This window comes from Leuciscus leuciscus (assembly GCF_965113295.1).
Source record: "Leuciscus leuciscus genome assembly, chromosome: 22".
Classification (NCBI taxonomy): Eukaryota; Metazoa; Chordata; class Actinopteri; order Cypriniformes; family Leuciscidae; genus Leuciscus; species Leuciscus leuciscus.
The window spans coordinates 36,182,014-36,206,304 of record NC_138746.1 but is presented as its reverse complement, the minus strand read 5'-3'; the positions used below and the strand labels follow the sequence as shown (position 1 = coordinate 36,206,304).

The 24,291-nt window shown below is 40.6% G+C and overlaps 2 protein-coding genes across 4 annotated transcripts in view; one reads left to right on the top strand and one right to left on the bottom strand.

Moving 5' to 3' along the window:
• Window positions 1-6,846, top strand: part of slit1a (slit homolog 1a) — a 120,550-nt gene extending 113,704 nt beyond the window's left edge. For both annotated transcript variants that reach the window (XM_082153753.1, XM_082153752.1), the window contains 3 exons: window positions 103-391; window positions 473-684; window positions 4,600-6,846. In XM_082153753.1, the coding sequence (XP_082009879.1) occupies window positions 103-391; window positions 473-684; window positions 4,600-4,838 (740 nt within the window). In that variant the 3' untranslated portion in view covers window positions 4,839-6,846. The remainder of the gene's footprint in view (window positions 1-102; window positions 392-472; window positions 685-4,599) is intronic.
• A 304-nt stretch (window positions 6,847-7,150) lies between these two features.
• On the bottom strand, window positions 7,151-24,287 carry LOC309486439 (uncharacterized protein). Of its 2 annotated transcripts, XM_082153748.1 has the most exons (7): window positions 24,144-24,287; window positions 20,292-20,357; window positions 15,744-15,823; window positions 15,283-15,415; window positions 12,913-13,197; window positions 12,733-12,826; window positions 7,151-12,600 (listed from the first exon to the last, which is right to left on the bottom strand). In XM_082153748.1, the coding sequence occupies exons 1-7, from the start codon at window positions 24,238-24,240 to the stop codon at window positions 8,316-8,318; spliced, it is 5,040 nt and encodes a 1,679-aa protein (XP_082009874.1). In that variant the 5' UTR covers window positions 24,241-24,287; the 3' UTR covers window positions 7,151-8,315. The 2 variants fall into 2 exon arrangements, with proteins under 2 accessions (XP_082009874.1, XP_082009875.1); XM_082153749.1 differs by lacking the exon at window positions 15,744-15,823 and having other exon boundaries at window positions 24,144-24,211.
• Window positions 24,288-24,291: the final 4 nt, after the last annotated feature.

The window sequence follows — 24,291 nt, the reverse complement described above, 5'->3', positions numbered from 1 at the left end:
CCCCACCGCACAGCATTAGCCGTAACTGGCATCAGTGTTCAGCTGCATGTGTGTTACTTCTTCCCAACTCTGCTCTCACAGCACTTTCTCTCTCTTAACAAGGCATGCCGGTCAGCGTCCACCCCACGGCTCCTCGTGTATGGCAGATCCAGAACGGCTCCAGTTTCCACGGTTGCATTCAGAACCTTTACATCAATAATGAGCTACAAGACTTCACCAAAACCCAGATGAAGCCTGGTGTGGTGCCCGGATGTGAGCCCTGCCGAAAGATATACTGCCTGCACGGCATCTGCCAGCCCAACACTGCCACGGGCCCCGTGTGCCACTGCCAGCCCGGGTGGAGCGGGCAGCACTGTGACCAGCCCTCAGCCAACCCCTGCCTGGGCAGCAAGTCAGTCCAGTTCCTGAGGAGAAATATGCCGATCCGACACGCAACACGTAATACTCTAATTCTGTCATTGGCTTTGCACAGGTGTGTCCATGGAAGGTGTATTCCAATGGACATGCAGTCGTACCGGTGTGAATGCCAGGAGGGTTTTCATGGAGCCCTGTGTAACCAGCTGGAGGAACTCTTCAACCCATGCAGAAAACTGCAGTGCAAACACGGCCACTGTCAGATCTCTGACACCGGAGAGGCCTACTGCCACTGTGAGGCGGGCTACAGCGGGGAGCTCTGCGACAAGGGTAAGAGAACTAATGCACAACGTATGTGAAGTATAAAACTTGGAATTTATTGAACCAATTCAATAACATTTTTCACTGTTTCAAAGCACTTGAAACAACACAAACTGGTGAGGCCTGCTGGTTAAAGGGATAGTTCACTCAAAGATGTCAATTAGCCCATGATTTACTCACCCTCAAGCCATCCTCAGTGTATTCATGGATTTCATCCGGTCCCTTTCCACAGGTGTATTAATCAAGCACAATGCAGTCGCATTTATAATCTAGGTGCTTGATTTTATACACCTGTGGAAAGGGACCTGATGAAACCCATGAATATGACATTCTTCTTTCAGACAAACACGAACATTTTTAAAATGTGCCGCTTTGAGCGCTGTTGAGCGGAATCATAAACACCTCTGATTACCCTTTGTACTCGCGCGCATCAGATATGTCTGTTCACAGATACAGACGGGAGCGTTTGAAGGTCCGCTGATGGACTCCCACTTGTGCTTTCAAACGCTCACGCTCCTGTTTACTTCACTTCCAAGACACTTTCAAACACATCCGTGTGTTTTCAGATGCACCCGTGTGTTGATCATTGTTGCCAATCACAGACAAATCCGATTAGCGCATGAACACAACGGCCAATCAGAGGTGTTTATGATTCCGCTCAACAGTGTGCATCACAATTTTTAAATTACAGTACCGACTTGGTACCGAACTCTACAATCAATATAACAAAAGAAAGAACAAAGCCTCTGCTTTCAGATGGGGTTCACAACGATGATCAAAACACAGATGGGAGATCTGTAGAAGATGCGTAACAGCACCTCCTACGTTAAATAGCGAATACACTCAGTCATTGGTGGAACAACGCGTCGACGGCGAGGAAGCCTTGCGTCATAAATGCCGGGGAAATAGTAAAAAATTTATAGAGATCCAAAATTCCTCATTGAATTTTGAAACGGTTTAACGAAACTTTGTTCACTGAAATCACTTGACCTTAGCAGTTTGATACATGCTCTGAAACGAATGATATGCAAAGGTTTCGGAAGCTTCAAACAGCAGTGGTTAGAAAGCGGCCATCGCTATGGATAGATCCTTCAGTTTCCTGTTATTAACTCTTTCCCCGCCACTTTCCGTGTTTTTGCTCCTACTGAATATGATAGGGGGCGCTATTACGCATCACAGTCCAGTTTAAGTAAATTCAGTGATGGTTTATTTTTGTTGTAAAAAAGTTATAAAGTTAAATATATACAAGTACCAGTCAAAAGTTTGGAAACGTTACTATTTTTAATGTTTTTGAAAGAAGTCTCTTATGCTCATTAAGCCTGCAGTTAAAAAAACAAAAAAAAAACAAAACAGTAATATTATGAAATATTATTACAATTTAAAATAAGGGTTCTCTTTTTTAATATACTTTAAAATGTAATTTATTTTTGTGATGCAAAGCTGAATTTTCATCAGCAAGTACTCCAGTCTTTGGTGTCTTATGATCCTTCAGAAATCATTCTAATATGCTGATTTATGATCAATGTTGGAAACAGTTGTGCTGCTTAATATTTTTTTTATAACCTGAGATACTTTTTTCAGGATTATTTGATGAATAAAAAGTTAAAAAGAACTGTATTTATTTAGAATAGAAATCTTTTGTAACAATATACACTACCGTTCAAAAGTTTGGGATAATGCAATGTAAGTCGCTTTGGATAAAAGCGTCTGCCAAATGCATAAATGTAAATGTAAATATATAGCCGCTCTGGAGAAAGCAGTGATGTCATCGTCCAGCTTAGTTCAGTTCTCATATAATGGTGTCAATGCAGGAGATCAATAATATTGTTGAATATTAAATTAAATGTCCTTTTGTATGCCGTTTGTTCTGTTGTAGAGTCCGAGTGCCACGGGGAACACGATTTTTTCAGCTTTTTCTTCAAAAAATTTAACTTTTTTTATTTATTTTTTATAAATATATTTATTGAACATTTTCCAACTTTACCAAAGCACAACACAAATTCCAACCACGATAAAATAAATAAATAAATAAATAAAAACAGCATAAATGGTACCAAGCACATCTAACTGTGGCCACCTAAAGAGTAAAAAAAAAGGGACATTACAATTTCAAAAACATTATGTACTCACTAAAGGCACTTGAGTAGGAAACCCTTTCTGCTGAATAGTTGACAATTCAGCCCCTAGATTATTGATATAGGGTTTCTAGACACTATAAAACTGGTCTGGCTGACCATTAACTAAACAAGTTAAGTTTTCCAGCGGAATAAGTTCCATCAAAATCTTGTGCCAACCCGATATAGTCAGAGTCTTGTCACTTGTCCACCTCAGTAATGTGTTTTCCTAGCAGCAAAAGTAAGAAGATTATACAACCTTTTTTCTTCTGCTAAAATCAAAGCTTTATCAGGCAGACCAAGGATCAAAAATACAGGATCCAATACCAACTCCTTATTAAAGATATTACTAATTTCAGAAACTATCTTGGCCCAATAGATTTGTATGGAAACTTGTTTCCATCACAAAATAAAACATTTTAAAAGATAATTACCACTTTTTATCTCACAATTGCGAGTTTACATCTCGCAATTCTGACATCTTTTCTCAGAATTGTGAGATATAAAGTCCAATTCTAAGGGAAAAAAAGACATACCTCAGAATAGTTTATATCTCACAATTCTGACTTTATATCTCCCAATTGCGACTTTATTTCGTAGAATTGCGACTTTATATCTCGCAATTGCGACTTTATTTCTCAGAATTGCGACTTTATATCTTGCAATTGCGACTTTATTTCGTAGAATTGCGACTTTATATCTCGCAATTGCGACTTTTTTCTCAGAATTGCGACTTTGTATCTCGCAATTGCGACTTTATTTCGTAGAATTGCGACTTTATATCTCGCAATTGCGACTTTATTTCTCAGAATTGCGACTTTATATCTCGCAATTGCGACTTTATTTCTCAGAATTGCGACTTTATATCTCGCAATTGCGACTTTATTTCTCAGAATTGCGACTTTATATCTTGCAATTGCGACTTTATTTCGTAGAATTGCGACTTTATATCTCGCAATTGCGACTTTTTTCTCAGAATTGCGACTTTGTATCTCGCAATTGCGACTTTATTTCGTAGAATTGCGACTTTATATCTCGCAATTGCGACTTTATTTCTCAGAATTGCGACTTTATATCTCGCAATTGCGACTTTATTTCTCAAAATTGCGACTTTATATCTCGCAATTGCCACTTTATTTCTCAGAATTGCGACTTTATAACTCCCAATTGCGACTTTATTTCTCAGAATTGCGACTTTATAACTCCCAATTGCCACTTTATTTCTCAGAATTGCGACTTTATAACTCCCAATTGCGACTTTATTTCTCAGAATTGCGACTTAATAACTCCCAATTGCGACTTTATTTCTCAGAATTGCGACTTTATATCTCGCAATTGCGACTTTATTTCTCAGAATTGCGACTTTATATCTCGCAATTGCGACTTTATTTCTCAGAATTGCGACTTTATATCTCGCAATTGCGACACTTTATTTCTCAGAATTGCGACTTTATATCTCGCAATTGCGACTTTATTTCTCAGAATTGCGACTATTTCTCACAATTCTGACTTCATATCTCGCAATTGTGAGAAAAAAAGTCAGAATTGTGAGATAAAAAAGTCGCTATTATTTTTATTTATTATTCAGTGACAGAAACAAGCTTCCATAGATTTGTAACTGATTACATGACTAACTTTTTATTTTATTTTATGAAACTTCTATTCATATTCATACCAAATATTCTGGGGGGCCATGAAACTTTAGTGAAAATGATCAAAAATGCTAACGCTAGCTGGCAACTTCTTTCAAGAAAACGCTGGCAGGGAAAGAGTTAAATGTGTCTTTTGTTTGCCGTTTGTTCTGTCGTAGAGTCCGAGTGCCACGGGGAGCCAGTGCGGGACTTCTACCAGGTCCAGCGGGGTTACTCCATCTGCCAGACCACACGCATGGTGTCGTGGGTGGAGTGCAGTGGCGTCTGCGACTCCGGCTCCTGCTGCGCCAGCCAGCGCATGAAGAGGAGAACACACACCTTCGAGTGCAGCGACGGCTCGTCCTTCAGCGAGGAGGTGGAGAAGACCGTCAAGTGTGGCTGCGCCGGGTGCATGTAGACCACAACACCACAGAAAGAGCCATCACAACAACACAACAGCTGACAAATACAGACATACCCCCCCGCCCCACCCCACACGACCTTTATATTCCCACCACAACCTGACATTTCAACCCGTAAAAGGGTCAAATAACACCAACTCTGCTGACAGAAGGGCAAGCGGAGGCTTGTTTTAGGCCTGAAGCAGAACATTAGTCATGTATTAGAAGAAATTGATGACTCTCTCTGCAGTGCTGGACGTGTATTTGAGCAGATAACGCTCCAAAATGGTGATGAAAGGAACATGCACTATATGTATGATATACCCGTGTGGGAAAGTACATCCTCAGCGACACGCTGGTAACGTAGAGCATGTGAATCACAAGTACGGCGGGAGATTTTGCATGGAACCACATGCTGTCAAACCAGATATTTCCAATGGTTTTGTGTGTTATGGGACTCTTCCACTCATTAATAAACTACACACGGGGGGCCAAAACCACCCAGAAGACCCTCCATCTGAACGTGAAGAGACACTCCCGGCGCCGTAGCGTAGAGTTACCCTTCGGGAGCTTCTTTATAATAGTTCGACTTTCAATAGATCGAGAAAGAAGGATCTATTCCATAGTGTTTTGTCATTCCATTACCTCAAACAGAGCCTGGACCGAATGTAAGGGAGAGCCGAAATCAAGCGCTAGATAGATCTCGTCACGCTGTCGTCTAAGATGCATGCTCATCGTCATGTGATGTCCGGATCGTGGTTAACGTTAAAACTGCCGCGCCGAGTGTGCAGTGCCACTGCAGTTTAACAGGGGTCAGAGGTGAAGCTGTTCGAGGGGTACAATACGATGACTATGGGTTACGACCACGACACTGTACACACTCCGATCTCCCATCCACTGACGCGACCGACTCCGACAGTATTACCTCCGCGCTCACCGAGGTTTGAACATCGCCACGAACATCGTCCTAGAATTAAAACGCGAATAAGTGCAGTTTGGCTTATTTCATTTAATTTCGGTGGGTGTTTGTTTTTCCGCTTTGATTTCCTTTTCCTAACTTCCCTAGACCTTCACTTTATACAGAAATGCTTAACAGATTCTAATATATATTTGTATTTCATTTTGGTATAGTATTTTTATATGTTAAAGAATAAATTTGTTTTCAGGATTTTATTATCAGGACGGCAGTGTGAAATCTGGGGACTTTTTTGGTGTTTTATTCGGTCATTTATGTCACTTGCGTACACGGCGGCGTGACACTGGCCGAAAGCAGAGATGATAATTAGCCTATTATTAGCCTTATCGTAATAGGAGCCAGTGTTGATTGATCGTTTCGGAAGGTTTTTTTTTCTTTTTTTCTTGTAAATGTCGTCTTCCATGTGAATACCACATTTAAAAAAATATCTTTGTGCTTGATTTTTGTAATTATTTATTTCAAGACCTGTCCAGATAGAAAGCTGATTTTGAGTTGTGAAGAAAGCCAAGAGGTTATTGAGATTAATAGTGTAATTACCATCCAGTCCTCATAATAAAGAGCACGTCAATTGCTCAGAAAAATGCAGTCATGCTTTAGTTAATTCTTCTTTAGTGAAGTAATTCAATTCTCCATACATTCATTGAACCACATGATTGATGTTTCCATAACGCAAACATCGACTGGTTTCCTAACTCTACGGCGGATACTTATTGCTCTTATTGTACATTGAGGAACTGGGAACGAAAGCCGATGTGAATGTCATGTGATCGCTTCAGTGCGTACGAACCATTGGAAAGCGTTACAGACTTTTCCTGTAGATTTCATTGGTCTGAGCTTAACCTTGTGCCAATCACAACCATCGCATCATGAACTCCAGAAACTTTATTGTGAAAGATACTGTCGCTGTTGCATATAGAACATTTAAGAGCTCTTGCTGTTTATTCTCCTGATGTTACGTTGACTAACTGCAGTTACTCCGAATGTAAGTAGCGCCACCAAAATGTTTACTGAACTTCCTCCTTTTTCATTCATTAAAATGTGTGATTATATCAGTGTGTACGTCTGCTTTATCAAAACCACAAGCAACAAAATGTTTGGTTCCTGGCACATTTATAACATGAGGATCTGCTTGACATTCGTATTTGGGAAAAACCTTGAAGCAAAATTAAATGATCAATGATTCACTGTACATAAAAGTGTTTAGCAAATTGCTTTTCTGGATGAAATTACACGGTTGAGAACCAGCTTTCACGGCACATTCTTTACTTCACTCATCACTTATTTACTTTGGGGGACAAAAAGAAAAAAACATCCCAACAAAATGCATGAGAAACTGACAAAAGACAAAACGCATACATCTCAAAACCAAGTTCATTACATTTTTATCATTTTTCCCCATGACACACACCAAAAACCATATAAACGGGGTCTTCAAGCCTGTAAACTACATTTTACATTTACGCAATGTTAAAAAAAAAGAAAACAAAGCAATTACAAAACAGAGTAAGCCGAGATAAAAAAAAAAAAATCTCATGATTCTTCACCTAACTCACTAACTGGATTAAAAGCAGAAAGATATTTTAGAAAACCTGTAATCTTGCATAGTTTCCTTCTCAGCATCATAAATACAGCCGTTTCAGAGCGTTTGAGACCATAATGCATAAATTACTCTCATCTATAGAAAATCTACTTGAGAAACAACAGTGATACGCACACGTTTCTATGCATAAATCATCATCATCATCATCTCACTAGAACGGACAACATGAAGAGGTACAACACTGTGGACTGTATGAAAATACAACATGTTTAAACTTCAGTGCTCTAAAAGAGAAATCAGTGATTATGAATACAAGAAAAAAAAACTAATAACAATAAAATAAAAAAGCCATGATCATCTTAAAGAATTTTTGGACAAATTTCTCTCATCTATGTGCAAAAACAATGAGGCTTTATTTCATGAGGCAAACTCAATTATTTATAAATACAGATAAGAAAAAAGGCACATTTCTCAGGTTACAAAGCCACTGTAATTAACTACAATTATTAATGGTTTTAGAATTGTGGATCACTCCTTAAATAATATCTGGTTCAATATTACAAGTTGTTGTAATAATAAGCTATACAATGTAACGGTCAAACAAACAAACAAACAAACAAACGGTCAATGAGTTATTCATAACCCATATTTAAAATGCCCCATTAAAGGGAATCAGAACCTTTATGTATTGACTTGTTTTGACATTAATGGCTCCATCAAGGGGAAGAAAAAAGAAATATCAATTTTCTAAAACAAATAGATTTCTTGGAAAAGTGTGACACTGTTAGGTAGAGCAGTCAAAGGTCCTTCTTTTCAAAGACAAATCTCTCTCGATATATTCTAAACTCTGTAAATGTCCTGCCAAGATTAAAAAATAGCTTCAAAAATAAATGGCCTTCCAAAAAAGGAACATTTTGACGAGCGTCAGCACCTCTTGTTCTTGTGAAACATTTCTACACGAGTACCTGTACACCTTCCTCAGGGTTTCGAGGTGCGTGTGCGTTTAGTTGGAGTGACCAGTGGTTCCGAGCCTCGCTTCGTGGAGGACTTGGGAGAGCCGGTGTGTGCAGAGGTGACCTCCATCTTTCTCTGAGACCTGGTCAACACTTGGTCTTCCAACGCCAGAGGCTTAATGTCCACATCTACAGATTGAGATTCAGAACTATTAGGGCCTTTCTGGAGCACCGATTTCTTTACGTCAGCTTTAGTCCCACTTGTTTTCACTTGCGGTGTCTTATCAGTCCCGGATTTGAGCAGCATCTGTTTCTTACTCGCGGTGTTAGTCGAGACGTGCTCACCGATGGCTTTCGTCGCCTTTTTGAGTGCCTGTAATCTCTTTTTGTCTTTGTGACATTGGTTCTTTTTCAAAGCCTGTTTCTTGAGGGCAGAGTTTGCTTTCACCTTCTTGGTGAGCGATTTGATCCTCTGGACGACCGCAGACTTCGGGCCTTTACGCGTCTGTAGTTTCTGTTTGTCGACTTTCTTTGGAATTAATGCCGCCTTCAAACGAGCCCCTTTGAAGGCTTTCTCTTTGCATTTCTTATTTTGCTGAACCTGAAGTTTCTCACGCATGTTAGAGTATTTCCTCAGGATTCGAGCACTCGCTGGGTTTTTCGCGACGCCTGCGATCGCGCCGAGGCTCTCGGGAGCCTGTGCCGGAGCCACTCCATTCAGACTCTGTGCCTTTGTAGAGATCCGCGTGGCAGTTGTCGGCTCGTGCTTCACTTTACTCTTCATTACGGAGATTCCCTGACCTAACGCTTTTGAGATTAGCCTTTGATTCTTGGGGTTACTCTTCACCGGTGATGCCATGGCAAACTTTTTCAGATGCTTCTTTAACCGTTCGGCCTGGAGGCTCGGGAACAAGCCTTGAGACGACCCTGCTCCTGCTGAAGAGTGAAAGCATAGCTGTGTTTCTGAGGGAAGTCTGGTGTTCACCTTCTTAACAATTACAAGGGATTTTGTTTCGGTTGATTGCAGGAACCATCTGCAGATACTGGGCAAGTCAAAGGGCTTCATGAAGAGCATTTGCACTGGGGAAAACTTCTGTGGCTCCAATGGTCTTGACTTTCGTGCCCTGCGTTTGCTTTTCCAGATTTCTTTGAGTCTATCTGCCTTGTTTTTGGGTTTGGGTGCAGGCTGACACTCCTTGTCCATTTGTACCCAACCTTTGTGCATTTTATCAAACGTCGTATTTAAATTTGAAATTAACTGCTGGTGTTCTTCTCCCCTCAGCGCCTCAAAGAACTTGGAGGGATTACAAACAACTGGTTCAGTTCTCTGAAAGCCAGTTATGCAGAAGGACTGGTCTGGGAGATTCAAAGGGCCTCTTATTTGGGGCTCCATATGCTTCAGGTTTTGGATTTTAGGTTTTGAACTCAATGGGCTCTCTTCAGCTTCCCCGCCTGAGGATGCCGAAACCCGTTGTGGTCTCAAAGGACGCTTATTTTTACTAGGGGGAGTTGTTGAGCCAACCAACTTTTCAGTATTAGAGGCATTCCCTCTTCTCAACGACATGCGCCCAGGGCTCTCTAAAGCATCTACGATAGCGGGTTTGTTATGGGGAGGTTCTGCAATTAAACTGCCACTACTTCTTAAGGGCATGTGCGCACTGGCCTCTGCTTTTCTACAGGTAGTACTGGATTGTGAACTGATAGGTTGTTCACTGGCGCAACTTTTGATGGAGCCTTTAACAGGAGAATCTTTAGTAACAGTCTGTTTAGTTGTGTTAATAGTCCTGCTTCGTAGGGGCATGCGCGTTATCCCCTCGGACGATGTACACAAATCTTTATTCGTTGCCTGTTCACTAGCAGAGCTGTTGCTTCTTAAAGGCATCGGCCCTTGCTTTTCTGAAAGGCCTTCTGTCGGATTACTTGGTTTGCTACCAAAAGTCCGTTCAGTGTAGCTTCTGCTTCTCAAAAGCCTATTTTCAGAGCTTGGTGGGGACTTTTTGATGGGTGAACAATCTCCACTATCTGACAGTTCAATAGGATTACTTTCAGTTTTAATTAGCATATTTTCAGAGCTTTCAGAGGCTTGATTATCCAGCTTGTGGTGTTTCCCACTCTCTGTGGAGGTGGAGGGGGTGCTAACAGCTTCTGGAAGAACCTCAGGTGACAAAACACTTGGCAACTCCTCGTTCATTTTGACGCTTGGACTCGGATATTCATCTCTTTCTTTTGCACTTCTTAATTTTGGTCTTGTTTTGACTGCATGATCCACAACCGGACTGTTACAAGGTTTGGAGGCTGGGAGCTCCTGTGCAGTTTCAAGAATGTCTAGAGCGTTCAAATCACGCTCTTCCTCAATATGCACATTTGTTTCAGTAGATTGAGTCTTTGGGCTTTTATCACTGGCACGCTCAAGTTCAGATGCACCACACTTCACAAAGTCTTTCACTATGTCAACGCTGCCTTTTGAAACTCTACTACGCAAGCATCTGTCTGAGGACACTGTGTGTTTTGCATTCACAACTTTTGGACTATGCGGATCCGTATCCTTCTCCTTGCATTTTAAAAGTGGTTGTACAGTAGAGACTTCTGTTAGGCTGGACACCGCTGAATCCCCTTGATCCTTCGCTGGTAGTTTGGAAGAGTTCGTCGTTTGGAGATTACTTTCAATGTCATGCGAAACTTGCTCTTGAGAACCTTTATCCTCCTCAGTGTTTGCCTTTATTTCTGATGTCTCAGACTGTTTGTGGACGTCTGCTGCAGTCTCGACTTCTGTTGGATTTGTCATTTCCCTCTCATTTCTCGGTTCCACGTCGACTCCATCAGACGACTCTTTGGCCATGTTAGGGGATACAGGGATCAGTGATGGCTCCAAAAATTTATCCTCACACTCAGCCTTACTTTCTACACCACACACCACCTCTTCTAGCATGGGTTCAATTTGGGACTCACATGCTTCTTTCTGTACAGTGAGTTCTGCTGTTTCAGTGGTTTCTACCATGCACATGTCTCCTTGCACTTCTGAATTAGGATTAATGAGAGCTTCTGTGATCAAATCTGGTTGCATGGTTAATTCAGTCAGTTTACAAGATGGTTCATGGGAAATTTGCCCATTACTTTCAACTTTACCTGTCTGACTGGTTTCAACCACCAGACCGAGACCAGTTACTTTTACAACATCTCCTGGCATTTCATTCTCCGCTATCTGCTCCGATGCAAATTTCTGAATAACGTTTTCCATGCAGTCCCCTGCAAAAGGTGCGTTTATGAGAGGAACACTGCCAGACATAGAAAGGGCCTGCTTTGGAGCAACTGAGGTGTGCATGTCTGGCATATAAGCTGGACAATTACCACTAGAATTACCTATAGATTTACGAGCTAGCGTACGGACAGTTTTTAGTTCCAAGTACTCCTCAACGTACTTGTGCCCTCTTGTGCTCTTCCGAGCATTTTTCCGCGGATGCAGTCGGTTACGAGATTGAAGCTGACATTCTGTTATTGATTTTCTAATATACACTAAGTCACAATGGCTATCGGTATCATTTATGATACAACTTAAAGAGCCATTACTTTGCCTAAGGCAAGAACCTTTTCTGCTTTTCCTGGCTGTTCTTGGAGATATTGGTAAAACTACATTTGATGTCTTGTGAATTGTGGAGGGCTTTACAACAGCATCTTTGCTTTGTGCAAATGAGCTTTTCTGTGTGCACTGTGATAACAGATGATCAGACTCTGCAGTGCATGTCGGCAAGCATCGCTCAGATCTGCACACAGAATCGCTACGTTGAATTTGCTGAATGCTTGATCCTAATAATTGTTTTGCTTCCTGATGATCAGTAGTTGTCTTTGTCATGACAAAAAATTTGTTTGGAGAACTTTCTTTTCCACATTCAACATCTGTTCCACAAGATGAAGACGACAAAACTTCTATCTTGCAAAGGTCTACTGGTTTTTCAGTCACTAAATGTGCAACACTGGAAACATCTGCATTTAAAACCTCTCCAGTAGGCTTTTGACTTGTCCTGACGACAGACGCCTCTTGAGAGTTCGTAATGCTCACAGCAGCATCCACAGAGCATGTTCTTTCAGACCTCGTTTCAAACGAAGCATGACTGCAACTGGTTGTCGCTTGCTTCTCGGTCAGATTTGGAGTGGGTGCTTGGAAAGGGTTGGAAGAAGCCACAGTCTTGACTTCGCTTTGCAAGAAGCCTAATGCATCAACTATCTGGCGCTGGTGATGCAAACACAGCTTAGACATGAACTGTTCCAAAGTGGACACTGACTGAATATCTCCTTCTCGGTCGACAGAGTCCCTGAAAGACCATGCAAAAACAATTAGAAGTATGTTAGACCGTCTCAACTGGATAATACTAAAAAAACATGTCTTTATGTGATGAGAAAATAATACATTTAAAACTGGTCAATAGAGTCCTGATTTCCTTTACCTTTTGACCAAATGTGTAGCCGGGCTAGTAGAACTCCTTAAAGACGTATGGCTTTTGCTGGAATTCTTCCTAGTCGAGAGGTCAAGAACTCCATCTAAAGACACACAAATAATTCAAAGCTAAACTGAACAAGTCTTTTAAACTAGTAGCTCTTTATACATTCATAATTCGATACTGCACCTTGCTCGACGTCCTCTACTTTGACCTTTTTCACAGAGAGGTCCAGCGGGGCATCTTGGTCCACCATGATGAACTTGTTCTGAGCAGAAGCTGTATCGACAGCAGTGAGTGAAGTGACACAGCTAGTTTTCAGAAGGCTTTGGACCTTTTTTCCATTGTTTTGAAGCGAGTCCTGAGAGCACTTTTTTCTTGAGGTATAATACGTAGCTAACTCATTAATCATCTGCTGAACGATACCACAGGCCACCACAGGGATGTGCGGATCCGGAATTCTTGGTGTGTATTCTGTTGATAGTTCAATTAGATGTGTTAAAATGATTTGGCAACATGAGAAAAGTCTGACAAAACACAGTTGATGTGACCTTGTTGTGAAATGCTTCATAGGGATATGCTAAAACTGGATGAACTCATTTAAAGGGGTCCTTTTATGCACTTTTCCAAGTCACCTCTCCCCCCAGTCTGGCTCGAACGCGCCATTTATTTCCTGTTTCGATGAAGCCCCTCCTTCCGAAATACAAAATGTGCTGTGATTGGTTAGCTGGCCCAGTGTGTTGTGATTGGCACACGGCTTAGCATGGGTAATATAACTATTGTAATACAAACAGTAATTGATCACAAAACCATGGTTAATTTTCCTGAGGGGCGGTGAACAGTCCTACAAAAGCTCCAGTAAACACTACATCAACACTAATATTGGCTACCAGGCGAGCGGAGCAAAACAGCTTTGCTCTTCGTTTACATCACAGCAACATAAAACGTATTATTTCTAGTTGCGTTTTTTATTAACAGGTCCGATTATAAGACATGCTAACAAGTTGTGTAACAAGATTGTCCCAACAAAGTGGGAACTGCTCCATTTCAGGAGAAGCTTTTATGTAATCCCTCTCAGGTTCTGGAAGCTGTTCTCCGTAAAATGTGCAGCACACAGATAAACGCTAGCGTTATAATGTTCAAGAACAGTGTTTAAAATAAATTAACCACTAAGTTCGTCAGCCTTAGGAAGGTCTAGGGCTGTGCCGGTAAACTTGACGTTCCTGGGAAGCACCGGCGGTGGTGTGCCAAAAATTTTTTTTGTATGTAAATGCTGTTTTACATGAATCTTATGACACGAGTGAAGCACAAAGCTTAGTTTACAAAATAAATAATAGGTTAGCAATTAAATGTTACGTCGCAGCCATGGAAAAGTTTGAATTCATGACGAATGAGAGAGTTGTGCGTGAGCCCATAAATTTAAACTTTGTCTGCTTTGAATTCTGGTTTGCTATCTGGTCACCCGAATATCAGTGAATTTAACAATATTCCATTAGTTATTCCATATAGAAAGCTTAAATTGTCTACTTTTAAACAAAACAATTCAAAACGAAAATAAACAGACTAGCATATGCTTATGTATTCCGTATGAAGTGTGCATTTCTCTATAAGCGCGTTCACTGTGAAGGAGTCATCATCGTCAACTTCATCTTTGCAGCCGACACTGACACAGAAAACACTAGTTTATTAAACAATTCAAATGTCTCCTTGCTATATTTGACACATTCATAAACATTACTTTTGCCGGTTCTTTGTGACAGCTGTTAAGTGCGTTACTGGCAGCGTCACCATCTGGTTACATGAACGCGTCACCGCCGCATCAGCACCAGAACATGGAGATTTTATTTTAGACAATAACCACACAACCCTTTTAGATATTCCATAATTAAATCAACTAATCGAATATTCAAAAATCGTGACATCCCTGCATAGAATCTCTTGTTTCTTTTCCCATATCGTCATTCGCGTCTCACCCATGTCCGAAGGGGATTATAAACGTTTCTTCCTTTGTTCACTTTTAATTAGGCCTGCTTTAATTGGTCCATTACCTCCACGGTGGTAAAAAACTGCCACCGTCACAGCCCTAGGAAGGTCAAACGTGAGTTATGGAAACGGGGTGGAAAAAACAGTGTCTCTTTGATATAGCGACAACACGGTCTTCTCCAACACACCTTAACCAGGCCTCGTTCCTTTTTTGCATATTCTGTGGGCGGGATTATTTAAAGGAGTAACATTATGACTTCATAAGATCTGGAAAAATCACGCTGTAGTCCAAACGAGTCGTTTGTTGTAGTTCTTGGAAAGTGGATTCTGTTAAATAAAAGATCTCCCTTTGGAGTGGACTTTGAGCTTTGTAACCTTGCAGATATTTTTATGCTCAAACAGCAACATTACACACTAACTAACGCTAAAAAAGTGAAAAAGCATAATAGGACCCCTTTAAGGTGGGAAGAAACTGCTCTTACTAGAGATAAAGTTGCAGTCATTCCCATTACTATAATGAACCATCACTGATCATGCATTACTACACAAATGACAGACCATACGAGGTATACTCACTCTTCCTCTGTAGCACTGCATTCAGGAATTCCTCTGATTGCCACTCGAGTCTGTTGATGTTAGAAGGATCTTTACCTAGTAAAGGTTTTCCTCCACTTTCCACAATTTGTTTGTTGAGTGCAACTACATGTTCCTGTTCATGGGGTAAAAAGAAGAAGGGTGGAATAAGAATAAGGGTGGAGGTGTGCACAAGCTGTTATTTTACATACTTCTAGGAGACACACATGCAACATGTACTTAAAATGTATTCAAAACCATGGGAAATGGAAAATGAAATTAACATGTAAAAAGCTATAATTGAAAGCATTGTGTCCTTTGAACACATTACTTGGAATAACTGTAGAGTCCAGAGTATAGCTAGTGCAAGAGAGACAGGTAAAAAATCTAAACTGTTCTTCCAAGGTGTCTTGACATATCAGGAAAGAGGGAAATCAGGTAAATGAACAAAAACAAAAAACTACCTTCACTTTTTCTCGTCTTAAGCAGCAGTAAAGACAACTTTCATCAAATGACCAATTTGACACACTTGCAGGCTTACAATCTGTGGATCCAAAAGAAGAGGCAAAATTCAGCCGTGTGTGCAGGGAAGGGAAAGACCAAACTGTAACCAACACAGAATGCTGCTACTGCTAGAACACTACTAGCAGGTTTAGGCTAACTAGCAGTCTATTTTAGTTAGCATGACTGTCAATTTAAAACTGAAACTGTAAATCAAAAGCCTACTTATACCAGTGTAATTACATGTTATTCATATCCTCAAGAGCCAGCACCAGCTCAAAGTCTGACTATTGTTTTGGGTTGAAAATTCTCAAGTTTTGTCCAGTCTTCGCCAAATTTGGTTCACATAATCAATGAATGTCACATGATCTGGCCATACCTGCTGAGTTTGGTGACAGTGCCACTCACTGGCGAGGGGAAAAAAGCAACTTTTTCAGCATTTGAGTTCCCATTTCTCTTACAAATGTACATTTTTATGTTGGATAAAAGCATCTGCCATAAATGCACATAGCAACAAACAGTGCATTCATGGTATCGGTTTATTAGTACGCATGTTCTTTGAGAATTGACACCATTGTAACGGCCAGCAGAGTGGATCGGGGATTTTGATTTATTCCAGTAACTTAATTTAATCAGAAAGATTTATTGCTTGAATGCGAAGGGACTAAAGTGATTTTCTGAGCCATTTTTCTCACTCTGAGTTTTTGGAGGCTGGGCAGGAGAGCACCAATAATCCTCTCAGCCATTCGAAGAGTCCTCTGTAGTCTGCAGAGCTAAAGCAGAGGGTTACAGACGTGCAGAGGACGGACTCAGTGATGGTGGAGGAGAACTCCTGGAGCAGGTTCAACTAGGGCTGGGCAATGAAAACTATCGCGATATAAGCGTTTCATATCGGTCGATATCGATAATTATTGATTTTTTTATGACCCATTTAAAATAAGGACCAGGAGAAAAATATATTACACTTAAAAAAAAAATATTTTAAACTTAACCTTCCTCTGATTATAATCTCCTCAATTATAAAGGCAGAAATGTCACACAACCATAGAAAACACTCAAATAATTCAAATGTAAACATAAGTCTAAAATCACAATGAACACTTAATCTCTTAACATTAAGGTGCAAAATTAAAGAATACGTAAGAAATGCTTGATAAAGTGTAATACAATAGTGCATAAACAGAGAAACCGACGACGGTCTTGCATCTGACTACGGTCAGACTTATAAAATCCAAAAAAACTGCCATACTGGCGAGCCAACTTTCCTCGCTCGCTGCGGCACTCCACGCCGGCTCCGTTACTGAAGAGTCCAACACGAGATGATGATGATATGGCGCAACCAAACCGATACTGTTACATGACTGGCTGTTAGCGTGTCACCCCCTATGTTGCTAGGTTACCAGAGAGTGAGTGCCTCCTTTGTTCATGCAACCAAACTTGCTTCGCAACCTCTGGTTTCTTCCGACGAGGAAAATACAATTATCGAACGTTTTATCGAAAGCATTTTATCGAAGCACCAAAACATTGCTGGTCTAGAAGAACGAACTGCTTGCGTCAGGGGCTGGGATGACTGTGACCAACAACACGAACAAATTTTTGACCGCCATTTTTGACATAGCAGCTAAAAACGATGGATGTAACAAGCCAAAACACAAATCACGGTGAGCTGCACAAACGAGTTGGATTCGCCGTGTCTGAATGCCGATGTAGGTTCACAAAGACATGGGCATCAATAGTAGCGTAACGTCCGCAATTGCCGGGGTGTTTCTCCTGAAGTCAGAGCATGAGCGGAGCGTAGCGGGGAGCAGATCAGTGAACGAGAGGGTCCTTTTATCACTGAATTCCTGAGGTAATTCGTTCACATTCAATTCAGACGGTTCACAACTTGGGTAAATCTGATTTCTTATGTCGCTCTGTAGATCCAGCACCACAGGACCCACTGGCATCAACTATCTGCCATCCCTCACACAGCAACGGGTGATGTTGGGAACCCCAGCTCCCGATCCTATCCTACAAATGGTGCTGTCAAAAAATACACCAACACCACCACTACTACTACTACTACCACTACTACTACCACTACTACTACTACCACTACTACTACTACCACTACTACTACTACTACCACTACTACCACTACTACTACTACTACCACTACGCACAAACAGAGGTGTTGTTGGTTTTTGCCAAATATTCAGACAAATCAGGTTTGTTTTGCTCATCTGTTGCATCACTCTAGCTGTGTTTCCATTCACCTATTTTTTTATGTGCATTTTGGGATATTGCATAAAAAAAAAACGTACAAAAAAACCCGCTCGATGTAAAAGCCAAGATGCGCATAAAATAAAAAGTGCATTAAATACTCAGCTCTAACTAACACAATATGCTTATAATAATCTATGCTGGAAACACATTTATTGAATAAATCCCTCAATGTGCAACAATAACCTCATGTGACTTTGCCTCAGCGTCAGCTGTGATTGGATAACTGGAGTAACCAGTGGACCAATGGCGTCGCAGCATCTCTAATGTTGGTTTGGTGTTTCTGAAACGCCGGAGTTGAAGTGTGTGATCAGAATGATTTGGTGTAATTCCCTCCAGAAGCGTCTCACACACACACGAGTGTGTTCCCAAACACACTGTTTATTGTGTTTCGTTTGACGCTCTGAGACACACTCATTCACCATGGAGGGAGAAATAGCCCGATTGCAGAAACTTAGTTTTATTACTGATATTGTGCACCAATTTCCCTGGAAGTGATGATTTTGTTCTCTTGAACACATGTGTGAAAGCCTTCGTAAGGCAGTGTGCATCACATTTGTTGTGACTTGTGAGAACAGGACACATCCACAACCTTCCGAAACTCTCTTTCCAAGACATCAAAACAAAAACTAGACTGAAGCTTGACATGATGATCTGATATATGATATGACTTGTTCTGTCAAACTTCTTCTCACTGCTACTTTCTGTTGGTTTAGGGGATTTTTTCCCCCCAGTTTCTGAAAATAGTACAATATAAAGCCTGTTAACTAAACGATGTGCGCACGCATCAGCGGACGGTTGTGGCGTGGGGCTAGGAGGAACTGAAGCTGTCAATCATTTCAGTTTAGAGTCTGTACTGTCACTGAAACTCTAAACTCTCTTCTATACACATTCTTGGAATTAGATTAGATTAGATTAGACTGCTTGACTGATTATTTTCACAATTCCTTTATGACTTTTTATATCTTTTAAGTTTTAGGGGAATTGATTTTAAATGGAGGGTTAAAAATCTCTCAGGTTTCATAATATCTTCATTATTGTTTGGAAGATGAATGAAAACCTCATAGGTCTGACTCAGCATGAGGGTGAGCACATGACAGAACTTACATTTTTTGGGTGAATTATACTTTATAAACACAGTGTGGCGAGTCTTGGATAAAACTAACTCTGTAACGCGAATCATCTCGTTTACATCAGTGATACATAACGGCACACTTTTATATCACGATATATCGTTACACACCTAATTTTGGCATATATTATTATTACTACTACTATTCACCTATATATCATATAAAAAGCATGTCATCGAATGCAACATAACAGATTTGACTGGACAGTTGAAATATTAGCATTCATTTCCTAAGGAGCAAAAATAAATTATTTATGAGTGTTAAATAAACACTAGAAATTTGGCATTGGATCTTTAAGTACGTAGATCATTACAAACGGCAGCCAATCAGCAAACAAGAAGAATTCATATGAACTTTTACAATGGAAAACCAGACAAAAGCACACGTGATGCTGTGTCTGAATGCTGGACGTGATGCTGTGTCTGAATGCTAGAGGCTCCAGGTGTTTCACTGGAAGTGCAGAAGCGGCGCTACAGAAAACTGACACACACTGACGTAAGGAGATGCTATAGAGATGATACGCCGGCGCTTCATTGCTGTAAACTGTATTAATGTACTGTTTTATTGTAAATAAAGTGCTCGTATTGTAGGCTATATTAATCAAATAAAAAAGGTTACACATGTCCTTCGAAAGCAAAGCAAAAAGAACATGCATGAATGGGGAAAGTGCGGGACGTGCTTGAAGTTAAACAGAGTTAAGTGCAGTAATCCTGAAAGAGATCTCAATGCATGACTCACTCACTCTCTCACACACACACACACACACACACACACACACACACCACCCCCGTGTCTCTCAGACAGCATGTGATCTCTTTAGCGGCACACTGCGCTCGAGCGGACAGATACACACAAGTATGTTTTTAAATCTGTCTTGACAAGTATTCATGTAAACATAGTTAGTTATGTCATAAATGGACGTAAACAGTGTGTGTGTGTGTGTGGTCTGTGCATTATGTCTGAATATAATAACCCTGCTGCTGTCTGTCATTAATGTTAATCAAACAACAAAAGAGGGACTGAATAACTTTTGTGGCTTTAATCATAATTTATTTATAATAAACACTAAAGACTCTACGCAGAGACTAGTGTTATCTCGGACAGCTGTGCGGTTACCTGTCAGAAGCCCGAGGTCCTCCACGACTGAGGTCCTCCACAACACCTCCAGGATACTGTCCAGACCTGCAGGAGGACAGAGACGTGTTCAAGCCCAGTTTCTCACACTTTCATCAAGACAAATCTCCAATAAACGACGATAACGCATAAAATACATGTAATACAATTGTCCATTTTGATTTCATGGTGAGTACGGAAACTCTTCCGTAAGGAGTGATACGAGTGGTAGTACCAGCTGTACGACGGCTTTCAAAAGTCACAAACATGATATATAATGCATAACTCAATGAGAACAGATAAACAGATTCATAAGTGTGACTGGTTGGAGTGAGTGGGAAGTGAACGGAGAGTTTAGTAGCTGGCAGGAAATCTATTTTCTAAATGCATGTAATTGATCTTATGGTGAATCATTCTTCCATAGGCATGGGACGGTATCAAAGTTTCATATCACGATTATAGTGACCAAAATTATCGTGATCATCAATATTATCACAGTTTTGTTAAAACGAGATGAAAGTGTTCAAAAAGAGCTGATGCTCACACTGAAGACAGTTTTAGATTAGAAAATCAACAAACAACAAATAAATCCAGCAGCTCTATCACTTTAAGCAAGATTATATTCTGTGGCATTTCCTTCCTTATAATGACCGTCGTCAATAGCAACGCATTATAACACCGCGCACATCCATGTGTGACGCGCTCTCGTCTCATTCACATACAACTAGCCGTCTTGCGTCTCCGTTTTTGATTGTATTGAAAATGAAATCAGAGTTGATTTGTTTACAGAGTTTGATAATATTGTTGTGATCATCTTGTCTGGATGATTGTTTTGTACGCTGTACAAAATTACTTTATAAACAGGTAAGATTTAAAACATTAAACTCAATTCAATATGTCCCCGTAATTATGTGGTAAAAAAAAAAAGAAAAAAAAAGTGTAATAAGTGTACAATGACATACATTATTACCCCTTAAATGTCACTCTTAATGATAGTCTTGTTTGAACTTGTTCGTTGGTCTTTGGCTCAAAGCCACTTGCTGCAAACTTTTCTTCACGTTTATTTCAAGTGAGTGAATCAAATATTTCAACTCAAAACAACATTTTGTGCCCAATTACTTCCCAGACGTAGATTTGGTATTGAGGTCAAAGTTAACTGGCCTTGCGTTCGCTATAAACAGTGTGTGATGGTCACACAAGACGACTCGGCAGATCTGAAGTGTTTCCCCCTGCTGTAGTGACCATCCTCTGTGCCAGGACATTTTATCATGGTTTATAGTGAAACCGGTAATCGTCCCATCCCTAGTAATGCATACTTTTATTTTTATCTGTTTCCATTGAAGGAACTCATCCAATAAAGTGGTCCACTTGATCCCAGCCTCTCCACAACCAACCGCAAGCGCACATCAATGTGAGTGTCACGTCCACATCTCAATCTAATCAAACGATGGAGGACAGAAACAAACAGTCCCAGCCCTGCATTCGTTCAGCGTCTCACGCCGAAGTCTGCACTCCAGAGGACACACACACACACACACACACACACACACACACACAGTGACAAGTGATGCATTATCTTCTACTGTGAGTGTTCTGAAGTGAGACCTGCGGAGAGTACAGGTGTTCGAAATGAGGAAGAAAGATCTGTTTCTGCTTCCTTCATCGCAGCTTTCCCAGCAGGCCGTGTGTGTCTATATGAAACCGCTACACTGACGACTGCATGACGCTCCACAGTGAGGTCACATGACCTGTCAGGAGCTGCAGCCAGGCAGGTTGTGGTTTATGATGATGTATAAACAGGTACTACTGTCAATTAGAAAAAATAGGGCATCTGCAAGATCTTTTAAGAACTTTTCTAAAGACCTGCACAAACATAATAGATAAGATAGTGAGGGGGGAGGTGGGGGGTTTGAGGGAATATTACAGATTTGACTGCAGTGACACTATTGGATGAGATCTCAACTTAAGCCCAATTTATACTTCTGCGTCGAACTCACGCCGTAGCTCCGCCGTAGGCTGTGTGTAGCGCGCGTACCCTTCTGCGTACCCTGACGTGCACGTCTCCAAAAATGTAACAACGCGTCAACTTTACGCGGACGCAAGCGCTGTGATTGGTCTGCTAGGACCCCTCCCTCGGGTTTCACATGCTCCCTCTGCAAGTGTAATTGCGCGTCATCGCGGAAAACGACGCAGAAGTATAAATGAAAACCAACGCGTTTCCTACAGCGTAGAGGCTCCGGCGTAGAAGTATAAATCAGCCTTAAAGGCTACACAACTTTTAAACTCTGAACAGCCGCAAAATAATTAGCTATTTCCGCATTTCAAATCTTGTTTTTTAATCATCTGAAACATGTTACAATTTAAACAGTTCCAAAGTTACTTATATGATGCATTTAACGTCAAATAAGCAAAACATAATACACTTAAAAGTAGACACTTCAAGGTTTCTAAAGATATATTCTTCATATCTGTGTGAAGGAAGTTGTTCATGGACACCGAGACGGCTTTCTTTATTTTGCAAAAGTATGATGTTTTGCTGTTATTTTGAAGGTACACAAATAAAAATAGATTGTTTACCACTTCTGAGTGATATCTTACTCTTGTCTGACGGAGTATGTTAAGTTGTGGGCTATAAGGTGGCAAGAAAACACATGCAAAGAGAAAAACATCTGCATCAGTTTGACCACGTGTGCTGTAAACACACACACACCGCAGCCAAACACAGACACACACTCAGACCACAGAGATGATCTCAGATCGCTCAGACCACAGAGACGCTTCTAGAGGAGCCGAGGTGGCGAAGGGAAGAGCCGAGGTGGCGAAGGTCTACTCATCAGTGCTGTTTTCATCTGCATTTTCTGGGTATTTTTACACCCTGACTGTGTGTGTGTGTGTGTGTGTGTGTGTGTGTGTGTGTGTGTGTGTGTGTGTGTGTGTGTGTGTGTGTGTGGTGTGAGCATCTGCAGCACATGTTGATGCAGATGTGTTCTTCATTTGCTGGTGTTTTTTTCTATTTGCATTAAGGCTGTGCAAGATTGACAAAAAAAATGATATCTCTACATTTTATCTATAATGATAAGGTTTATGACAGGTTTAGGACTAATGCTAAAGTTGTTCATATTCTGTGTTATGGTTAGATCGCAGCAGTGCCAGAAATGATCTTTTCCAATAAGTTTAAAAAGATTTTTTTTTACCTAATTAAATCTATGCATTGTCTTTTGTGTGAAATTCTACTGTACAACAGCAATATAGTCCAAAAAGACAAACTACATAATATTATTAGTAACTGCGCTTATTTATGAAATGTAATAGTAATTTATGTTTATAACACATTATTATGCCCCATCACAGGCTTATTACAATTTTACAAACTTTGGGGAAAAAAGCATTTACTTATTTAGCAAAATAAATAGTTTGTATAAAACAAATGTTTAGTCAATACATTTACTTATCAGTAAACAAACGCATTTACACTTAGATTTTTTGCGATGCTTTCACTTCTGCAGCGCTGACATTTGCTTATCTGTCAATCACGCTCATGCTCAACTGCACATGCACGCGCATTTAAAAAACAACTTCCAGACGAACGTGAGCGCGCAGAGAGATAGCAATACACATAACTCTATATGAATAAAAATATCCCGAGGAGAAATAGACCGAATGAATCACAGGTGAACGGAAGTTTGTCACGTCTATGATTTAATCACCGAAAGCCAAAGATTAACGGGGTTTGATCCGATCCTGACGGTTAGCGTTAGCATGCTAATAACTGCAGGAATTAGTGCCCACATTTCTATTAAACTAACGTGAAGAAACAATGAAAACAGAGTGTTCTGCAGAGAGTGCTGATCTTACCCACACAGTGAATGAATTCAGACCTCCAGCAATCCGCGTCCTGGCGAGAAACAAACCTTTCATTCGTGCACAACCGCTTCGTGCACGGACTCGCCATTTTCTACTGTGAGTGATCACGTGAACGCGCACGTTCGCTGATAGTGCACAT